The 10,964-nt window shown below is 40.7% G+C and overlaps 1 protein-coding gene across 2 annotated transcripts in view; it reads left to right on the top strand.

Annotated features, from left to right (window-relative positions):
• Grk4 (G protein-coupled receptor kinase 4) overlaps positions 1-10,964 on the top strand; it is a 67,056-nt gene that overhangs the window by 44,873 nt on the left and 11,219 nt on the right. For both annotated transcript variants that reach the window (XM_023700028.1, XM_023700025.1), the window contains exon 10: positions 10,146-10,183. In XM_023700028.1, coding sequence (XP_023555796.1) covers positions 10,146-10,183 — 38 coding nt within the window. The remainder of the gene's footprint in view (positions 1-10,145; positions 10,184-10,964) is intronic.

Genomic DNA, 10,964 nt, shown 5'->3' with positions numbered 1-10,964 from the left:
CACACACACACACACACACACACACACACACACTCAAAACCAGAAAACTGTGCCACTATATGCCACGGGTGTGTATATATTGCTGTAGTATGATGTTTTTAATTCTTTTGGGCAGATTTAAGAAAAGGAATAGCTGGGTTGAATGGAAGCTCTAGTTTTAGTTTTTTGAGGACTTGCCACACTGATTTCCACAGTGGTTTTCCAATATACACCCCTACTAATGGCGAAAAAGGGTTACTTTTTTAAAAAATTGATTTGGTAGAAGGTCTAGCTACACAGCTCAGACTTGTAGTGATCCTCCTGTCTCAGTCTCCCCAGTGCTGGGATTACAGCTGTATGCCACTACACCTGGCTTTGAGTTCTTCATATACTCTCGATATTAGTCCTTGGTCTGAGAAACAGATGGTACTTTGTCCCACACTGTGGGTTGTCTCTTTACTCTGTTGGTGGTTTCTTTCAGTGTGCAAAAGCTTTTTAATGCAATGAGATGCCAGTTGTTGATTCTTTGTAATATTTCCCATGCAATCAGGGTTTGGTTTATAAAGTCTTTGCATATACATGTCTTCAAGAGTTTTACTTATTCTATCTTCAAATGATTTAGTGTTTCTGTTTTTGTTTTGTTTTGTACCAGGGACTGAATTCAGGACCTTGCACTTGCAAGCAATTGCTTGTGCTGCTGTGCTATCTCCCCAGCCTGTGTTTCTATTTTAATATTTACATCTTTGATTCATTTCAATTTTAGTGTAGTTCATAGTGAAAGATATGGGTCTAGTTTTCATCTTTGGCATGTGGAAAGCCGGTTTTTCCAGCACCATTTATTAACAAGTGAAGTGTTTGGCTCCTTTGTCAAAGATAAAGTGGCTGAGTGTGTTTGGAATTGTTTTTGCATCTTCTAATCAGTTCCCCTGATGATCAGGTAAGTTTTTATTGCCAGCACCATGCTGTTTTTATCACAGTAGCTTTGTAGTATAATTTCAGCTTTGGGATTATGATGCCTCCTGCTTTGCTTTGTTGACTTGAAGTGCCTTTACAATTCTAGAACTCTTGTGGTTCCAAATTAATTTTAGGATTGTTTTCTAGAATTCTGTGAGCTATAATGTTGGAATTTTGATTGGAATTTCATTAAATCTATGTAAGAATTTTGTAAGTAATGGCCATTTTCACTATATTGGCTCTTCCTATCCAAGAGTATGGAATGTCTTTCCATTTTCTGATATTCTCTTTCAGCTCATTTTTCAGAGTGCTGTAGTTCTCCAAGTAGACATCTTCTACTTCCTTTGTTAGGTTGATTCCTAGGTATTTCTTTTTTTTGGATGCTTTTGTAGGAGGTGATGTTTCTCTAATTTTTCTCTCGGTGAGTTTGTTATTCATGTATAGGAAGGATATTGCTTTTGAAAGTTGACTTTGTATGCAGCTATGTATGCTATTGACCTTGTTTATTAAACCTAGAAGTCTTTTGGTGGAATTTTTGGAGTTTTCTATGTAGAGTATGATGTCATTTGCAAATAATGATGATTTAGTTTTTCATTTTCTATCATTATTCCTTTTATTTTTCTTGTCTAATTGCTCTGGCTAAAGCTTCCAAAACTATATTGAATAACAGTGGTGACAGTGAACATCCTTGCCTTGTTCTTTATTTTGGAGTGAAAGCTTTCAGTTTTTTTCCATTTAGGATGATGTTGACTGTGGGTTTGTCATAGATGGTTTTCATCAATTTGAGATAAAGAACATGTATTCCAATTTTCTGTAAAATTGTTTTATCATGAATGGATGTTGGACTTTGTCAAATGCTTTCTCTGCATCTATTGGGATGATCATATGATTTTTATCTTTGGCTCTGTTAATATGGAATATTATAATTTACCATATTGTAATGGTACCAATATACCATGTAAATATATTGATTATAATGTTATAGTCAATATATTTATTGATTTGTGTGTATTGAACCATCTCTTCATCCCTGCAACAAATCCTACTTGGTTATGGTATATAAATGTTCTTGATGATTTGCTGTGTTCTATTTGCCTGTATCTTATTGAGGATTTTTGCAGTTATGTTCATCAGGAAAATTGGCCTGTAGTTCTTTCTGGTCAGATCCTTCCCTGGTTTTCTTGCTTCTAGGGTAATTCTTGCTGCTAGGAAGGAATTTGAGAGTATTAATTATCTTTCAATTTCATGAGTTTGAGAAGTAGCAGCATTAAATCTTCTCTAAATTCCTTGTAGATTTCAAAAGTAAATCTATCAAGGCCTGAACTTTGTTTTGTTGTAGATTTTTAATCATATCTTCAATTTTATTGACTGATACTGGTTTATTTAGGATTTTTATACTTCTTGATTCAGCCCTAGTAGTTCATAAGTATCTAAGAATCTTCCATTTTTTCCTGTGTTTTCCATCTTAATAGAATACAGGTTCTCAAAGTAGGTGTTGATGATCTTCTGGATTTCTGCAGGATATATTGTGATTTCACCCTTTTTATTCCACATTCCACGGATTTGAGTCTTTTCTTTCATTTTTTTTTTTTTATAAAGTTGGCTAAGGGTCTGTTAATTTAATCTTTCAAAGAACAAATTGTTCAATTCATTGATTCTTTGTATTTTCTTAGTCTCCATTGCATTAATTTCTGTGCTGATCTTTATAATTTCCTCCTTTATATGAGCTTCAGGCTTGACTTACACTTCTTTTTCTAGAAGCTTAAGGTTCAACATTAGGTCATTTATTTGAGCTCGCTCTGTTTTTCTGGTATGAGAATTCACCACTGTAAATTTCCCTCATAGGACTGCTTTCATTGGGTCCATAAGTCCCAGTATGTGATATTGGCATTATTGTTTAATTGTAGAAACTGTCTAATTTCTTTTGTGACCTATTGCTTGTTCAGGGGGGTGTTATTTAGATATTTTAGTCTTATTTATTTATTTGGTATAGGGTCTTGCTACACAGCTCAGACTCATAGTGATCCTACTGTCTTAGCCTCCCCAGCACTGGGATTACAAGCATGCACAACCATGCCCAGTTTCAGTGGCCAGCTTGGCACCCAGGGCTGGCATAGTATGTTGTACCATGGACCAAACCTGGGTCCTTGCTCTTGCCATGCAGGTCCTTAGACCGCTGAGCTATCTCCTAGCCATGTTATTTATTTTTTTTTTGGCAGAACCGGGGATAGAACTCAGGCCCTTGCACTTGCTAGCAAAGCACTTATTCCACTGAGCCATCTCCCCGGCCCCATAGCCATGTTATTTAATTTAGAGTGTTTATAACATGATTATGGTTTCTTTTGCTATTGATTTCCAATTTCATTGTATCATGGTCTAATAATATACAGGGAGTGATTTTAATTCCTTTTCATTAACTGAAGACCATACTTATAAGTGAAATAAACCATTTCAGAAACCACATTACAGGGAGTGATGTAAACATTGTATTGTCTCCCTAGTGTGAAAAGCTGAAAGATTAAATGGGATCCAAAATATATAATAGATATTGCAAAATGGGGAGAAACTTCAAAAGGAAAAAGAAAAAGAGTAAAGCAAAAAAAAAAAAAAATCCTTTGCATTTACTTAGTTCTATGAGCTAGAATGTGGTCTGTTTTGGAGAATGTTCTATGCGCAGCTGAGAAGAATGCTGTCTTGGTTACTTTTCACTCATTGCTGGGACAAAATACCAACACCCAAAATGAAGGAAGGAAAGGTTTATTTAGCTCACAGTTAATAGTTAATAGAGGTTTCAGTCCATACTTGGCTGGCTCCAAGGCAAATGGTAGCAGTTCATGGTGGCAGAAAACGACAAAGAGCAGAGGAAGAGCAGCAGCTGCGCGTCCATCGAGCCTGTCTCTCCCTTCTGCGCCGACTCTGAAGACCAGTGCTCCACCATGGAGATCAGAGCTCCTCCAGAGGGGCATAGCTCTGAAGTGGTATCAGAACTCCTCCCTGGAAATGGGGGGCAGAAGCCTTCTTCAGCTCCTTTATATGCCCTTTTTGTGCTGAGTCACTCTGGGGTGTGTCTTCCCTGCACCAGGGCAGGGCACCCCCGGGGCATGGAATCCACGAGCAGATACAGCCAAGCTTCTGACATCTCAAGTTGACACAACGTGCCAACTGCCACAAATGTGTATTATGGTGTAGGGTGAGATACTCTGTAGCTATCTACTAAGTTCATTTGTTCAAAACTTTGGTTTAGTTTTGATATTTCTTTGTTGATTTTTTGATCTATTTGTGACAGTAAGATGTTGAAGTCCCCCATTATAATGGTATTAGTGTTTATTTGACTTTTCATGTCCATTAATATTTGTTTTATACAGTCAGGTGTGCTGGTATTTGATTCATATATATTTATGATTGCTATGTCTTTCTCTTGGATAGTTCCTTTTACAGTGATGTAGTGACCTTCTTTGTCTCTCTTAATTAGCTTGAAATCTACTTCCTCTTCAAATAGAATATCTACCCCTGGGCTGGGGAGATGGCTCAGTGGAATGAGTGCTTCCCTGGCAAGCATAGGGGCCTGAGTTCTAATCCCTGGTTCTGAAAAAAAAAGAGAGAGAGAATATCTACCCCTGTTTTTTTCTTTTATATTTTAAATAAAACATAAAACAATTTATTATTCAGTTATAATTAGTCGTCAATTTTTCTACATAACTTGCGAATTTTTCAACATCAAATATTTTCATCATTTGCTTCTGTTCATGTTTTCTTGACCACTGTCTTCATTGTTCCTTCTACATTGCCATGCCATACCTGAGGCAATGAAGTATTTTTAATAACTGCTGAAGGACTTGTACATTCATTTGCAGCTATCTTATTACATGCAGTTTTCTTCAGTTATCTTCTATAAGTTCTTGAAAAATATTGTCCACGACTTTCATACATCTTCAAAATGCACAAACTTTGTTGTACCTCGGATAGCCTGGGGACTGACCCCAGGGCGCAGCCGCCGCCCTGAGGACATGGCTGACGCGACCCGCTCGCCTCGCCCGCTCCGGAGACTGCGTGGAAAAGCTCTACCCGTTTTTTGGTACCCTGTCACATGAAGTACTGTTTTCCATCCTTTGGCTATCATGTGTTTCTTATATACAGCATATTGTTGGATCTTGCTTCTTGATCCATTTTGCCAGGCTGTTTTGTTTGGTGAATTGAGATCATTATCATTCATGGTTGTAACTGATATGTACTGACTTATTGTTATGTTATTTTTCTGTTGTTCGTTCCCCTTTTTCTCCTTTGTTTAATTGCTCACCTTGCCTAGTGGATTCATTCTGTTGGGGTTCATGGAATTGTAATCCTTGGTATCTCTTTTCTAGAATGTCTTTCAAAACATTTTAGAGTGCTAGTTTCGTGATCTTGAATTTCTTCACATGTTCTTTGTCCTGAAAGTGTCTTATTTCTCCATCAATTTTTTTTTATTTGTGTGTTTGGAATAGGGTCTCACTCTGCAGATCGGACACATGGGGATTCTCCTGTTTTCAGCCTCACCAGGGGGCCTGCCCAGGAGCTCAGCTGTTTAAGTGCCTGCTTAAGCAAAGCCCTCAAGCTCAAGCTTCTTTGGTTTGAACCCAGACAGTTACTGAAAACCAGAAATGCCCTAAAAGCATTTGAGCCTCCAAAAAAAAAAAAAACCCCTTCAGCCTCACCAGCCCTGGGATTATAGGCACACTCCACCACACCCAGACTGTCACCAGCTCAGCACGCCCTGGGGGTTGGACCTGCATGGCACGAGACTAGAGATTGAGCCCTGGTCCCTGCGCTTGCCAAAGCAGGCACTTTGTCTACTGAGGTATCTTGCTGGCCCTTCTCCATCAATTTTGAAAGATAGTTTTGTGAGGTACATCAGTCTGGGTTGGAGAGTTTTTTTCTTTTAGTGCTTGAAATACTTCAAGTTCTCCATGACTTGAGGGTTTGTATTGAGAATTATATCATGATTCTGATGGGCTTACCTTTATTAAATGATTTTCTTCCTCCTAACAGCTTTTAATATTCTGTCCTTATGTTGAATTTCTGAATCTTGATTATTATATGCTTTGGTGTAGATTGTTTTTTAATCATGGCTAATTGAAGTTCTAAGCACCTCACTAATGTGTATGTCAAATTCTTTTTCCCTGTTTGAGAAGTATTCTGCTATGACATCTATGAGTAGTTTTTTTAATGCTGTTTGTGCTATCTCCTGCTCTTTCATTGACTCAGATCAGCTATGCACTATTCTTCTTTGCATCATCTAGCATCTGTTAGACTCAGTTTTAGTGGTTGCTTGCTAGTTTCAAGAAATCTTTCTTAGCCACACTCCAGTCTTCTCTACTGACACTCTGCCCTCACCTCCCAGTGACTCATCTGCTGCTGTATATACTTTCAGTGCTATTTTCAATCTCCTGGATACCTGTTTGCATCTTTCACGGATTCCGTTTCTTTCCATTGCTTATAAGTCTCATCATTTTCCTAAGATCCTTTTTTAAAACATCTGTATTTGTTATGGAGTCACTAAGCTGTCTTACATTATGATCAGCATCTCTGTAGCTCCTTGAGAGGTCATCTCTGATTTAACTTTTTCCAAGCGCCTCATTCACCTGCTTTGTTGCTTCCACTGTTACTATTTCAGAGAGTCCAGGCGGGTGGCTTTCAGGTTGTCCCTCTCATTGCCTCCTGGGTTTGCATTTGGTGACCTGGAAATCGGGGGCTGCTTCTTGCTCAAGTATCTTCTAATTTTTTATCTTTTTAAGTTTAATTCATGGGTTGCTGCTTATAAATTGCTTGTGGTAGGTAGCTTTATTACTAGTCTTTAAAACTCTTAGGAAATTACTACTTCTCAGAGATATCTTCCAGAGGTAGCTGGCTTCTGAATTTTGAATTGTTGCAAGATTCTTCCTCAGGGCCGGGGAGATGGCTCAGTGGAATAAGTGCTTCCCTGGCAAGCGCAAGGGCTTGAGTTCAATCCCTGGTTAAAAAAAAAAAAAAAAGATTCTTCCTCTTCAATTTATTAGGAATTAGAAGTTGCTGCCTATTTGGCCTAGTGCCTGGTTCTTTGGGTTTTTGTTTGTTTGTTTTTTCTTTTTAAGACAGGGTTTCTCTATGCAGTTCAGGCCGGCTTTGAACTCATTTTGTAGCCCAGGCAGGTCCCAAACTCACAGTGATCTTCCTACCTCAGACTCCCATGTTCTGTGATTATAGGCATGTGCCACCATGCCTGGTGCCCCTGGTTTTTTGGCACTGACCTATAGTATTTTTTATGATCCTTCAGTCTTGTACCAGAAAGAACAACTAATTAGAAAAATTATTTCACCTTGGCTAAGGTAGTACAGTCAGCAATAACAATAGCATCAGACATAGCCTAGAAAATCACAGCTGTTCTGCTTCTGAGCTCAGCTGGCCCCTCTCCAAAATGGTTACCAGCCAGTATCCCTCTCCTGGGGGAATGTCTGAACGTAAATAACTCAGCAGCCTCTGCAATCTATCTGCTGCATCCACTGCTCCATGCCACTGGTGCCTTTCTCTGTGGAGGGCTCTGGGGTTGCCAGAAGTCACTGTCCATTTGCAGGGGTAAGCCACCCCTTCCACGTAGTAAGTCAGGGCTCAGAGAGCAGGTGCCAAAACGTTCTACATCTCTTTTGATGTCTCTCTCACTCCGCTCTCCCTATGGGCTTCAATTTTTACTTCAGATCCTTGCTGGGTCCCAGGGACCCACTTCTGTCCTTCTCTTTCTCACATTTCTATATTTCAGAGTCTGGACAGCACATCTTGGAGAGTTTGTTTCTCTGCTGTTCAACACTCCACCATCTTTATTATAATTATAATTATTATTATTTTGTCTTTTGGAGACAGGGTCTTGCAATGAAGTTCAGGCTGGCCTTGAGCTTACTTCGTAGCCCAGGCTGGTCTTGAACTTACAACAGTCCTCCTGCCTCAGCCTCCCAAGTGCTGGGATTACAGGCATGTGCCACCACGCCCAGTTTAGCACTCCACCATCTTCCCAGAAGTCAGAGCAGCTGGATTTTTGTCAAAGGGCCAAATATGAAATCAAGATAAAATATAGATTCCTTGGAAACAAGATTTTCTTCTAAAGGGAAAAAAATTCAAATCATTTTAGATATTACACTAAAGGTGTTCTAGTCTTCTGGGTCGGGTGGTAGCTTGGTGACCGAGCAGTTGCCTCTCGTGCGATAATGTGTGGTGACTCCTCCCTCTTACAGATGGAGATGTGAGGCTGAGAGGTGAGGACTGCACCGATGCTTAGTGGCAGACCCAGGTTTCCAGTCCACATGGGCATGACCCCCTCACTGAGGCCTTCTGATATAGGACATTTTTAGGGGTGTGTGTGGGGTGTGTGTGTGTGTGTGTGTGTGTTGTGGGAGGAATTGAGCGTAGCACCTTCTCGCCAAGCTACATGTGTATCTGTTCTTATTTTTCATTTAGACAGGGTCTCCCTAAGTCTGAAGCCATTGCACCATACCCTGCTGTGACTCTACAGAACTTCCCTCTCACCTCGTCAGCCAAGCTTTATTAAGAGCCACATTCATTAAGGGTTAATTGCTTTCTTTCCCATATTGGATGTGCACTTACTCACTGAAATGTCTTTATATTTTTTAAATGTATTTGGTACAGGGTCTCACTAAACACCTCAGACTCACAGCAATCCTCCTGTTTTTAGCCTCCCCCATGCTTGGATTACAGGTCTCTGGTCTCTGGTCTCTGGTCTCTGTCTCTTGGATTGCACCTGGTCTCTGTTGCCAGCTCAGCCCATCCAGGGGTGACGCCACCAAGGCATGTGATACCAGGGATCGAACCCTGGTCCCTGTGCTTGCCAAGCAGGTGCTTAGACTGTTGAGCTATCTTGCTGGCCCTGAAATGTCTTCAGAGCTGCATGAAAATCCAAAGCAGTTCGGTATATTGTCACCATATGTAAATTGTTTGCTGAGATGAATTTTGTAGGTGTCATAGTTTGGGGGTTTTGCAAAGGGAACAGTAAAATGCAGGACACATTTTCTAAGATTATTTCATAATGAATCACATACAAAGAGTACAGCAAATTGATCCACACACTAAAGACCAAAGGATCCAGCTGTGGGCCTGGATTCTAATATGCTGCATGAGTCCAGTTGAAGACCTGGAGCTCATAACAATGCCTTTCACAAGTCCCAGTTGGAGGCCAGGAGCCCACAACAGTGTCTCATGTAGACCCACTTCATGGATCTTCTCTGGGAAGACCCAAAGGTCAGTGGTGGAAGCTAGAAAGTCTATGCCAGTGAGATGAAGGATCTGTGCCAGCAGGCTGAGCGATCTGAACTGGAGCCAGGATGCAAGGCGCAAGCTAAGAACTAGAGCTCCCCGAAAAGTACCACAGCCATCCTCAGCAACAGCGAGGTCCAGAGCTGCTTCAGCAATGAGGAAAGCTGAGTTCCCATCTGGAAAGCAATTGTGACAAGCTTCTCCGTAAGGCTGAATAATGCATCATCTTCCCCTTAAGGAAGCAGTGCTTAAGATGAGGACCAGAGCTCCCCAAAAGTGAACAGTGGCCACTCTCAGTGTTCCTCTGACAAGAACAGCCAAGTACATCAGGAAATCCAGCATGACAAGATTCTCCAGAAGAATAGCCCAAGAGAGCCAGTAGTTCCCAACAGCTTCTCCAAACAGCTTCCCTAATAGCCGCTCCACAGCTTCTCCAGTTCTGCCCTTTATGCTGCTGCAACAATCCTCATGTGAGCCTCCCACACCCAGCACCAGCCTAGTTCAGTTCATCTGGGTGTAAGAAGCTGACCACCAGTTAGCAATCCCCTACAGTAGTATTCCTGACTTGTCACGAAAGCCTGCCACAATATGAAGGGCTCACAAAGGCTGGCTGTACAACCTGATATGGTGGCATATGACTGCAATCTCAGCACTCTGTGAGACTGAGGCAGGAGGATCCCAAGTCTGAGTCCTGGGCAACTTAGTGAACCCTTGCTTAAAATAAATAAAAAGGACTGGGGATGTAGCTCAGTGCAAAGATCTTGGGATCAGTTCCCAATATCCCTCCAAAAAAGTGGCTTTGCTTTCTACAGTTCTGCTGTTCTGGCTATTGCTTGTCACCATGAGACATCTCCGGCCCCATGACCCTTTCTGCTGGGCACTTGAGAATCATAGTGCTGGCTTCTGAATAACTGAGCCTGTTGTTTCTTCCCCTTTAGAGACCTAAAGCCTGAGAACATTCTCCTGGATGACTACGGTAAGTGAGCCAGCCTTTCATGCCTGGGTGTAGACTCCGTAGGGGGACTTGAGACAGAAGCTGCAAGTGCTTGGCCAGATGATGCAGAGTGGAAATAGCAATGAAGGGAATTATTTTGTGTGTTCGTGTTTTTTAAAAAATACCATCTAGGTAGCACCTGTCATCCCCCCTATTTATGCAAGAAGCATAGATGATTAGATTTTCAGTGAATAGTTGGGTTTTCAAAGAGTATGAAAGGACACTCAGAAGTAAGAACGTTTTCCCTCTAAATAATGTTTCTTCTTTTATTGGCCCATACCTTGCTTTATTTGAGTGCTGTTTTTATACCCCTCTTAAGCTTTGGGGCTGCACTAAATAAATGTATAAATAAATGAGGTAATTAAAGCAGATCCAAGTCCAATGACAACTATCTTTGTAAGACTGTTTTCTACAGTAATCTTGAGAATTTAACGTATATTGATAGCTTCCTATATAAAAGGCATTCACACACACTGTGCTTGTCCAAGTATCTTAACTTTACTATTTCCTTGATTCCTTTCCAGAAAAAAACCCTTTAAATCACTTGTTCAGAAAAAAAAAAAAAACCCTATATCATTTCTTTTGGCTATCCCTATATAAAAACCTCCTGATTCTCTACTAGGAGTTACTTGGTTGCTATTTTTTTTTTTTTTTTTCTAGTCAAGGGAGGAAAACTTTATTCAGGCCCCAAGGCTGCAGGCGTTGGGCAGGTGGTGCCCTTCTGGACGAGGGGCTGGCTGAGCTTTATTTGACCTTCTTCTTG

Source organism: Octodon degus, unplaced genomic scaffold (genome assembly GCF_000260255.1).
Source record: "Octodon degus isolate 3935 unplaced genomic scaffold, OctDeg1.0 scaffold00006, whole genome shotgun sequence".
Classification (NCBI taxonomy): Eukaryota; Metazoa; Chordata; class Mammalia; order Rodentia; family Octodontidae; genus Octodon; species Octodon degus.
The sequence above is the reverse complement of the archived record's forward strand: the minus strand, read 5'-3'. Positions and strand labels throughout refer to the sequence as shown.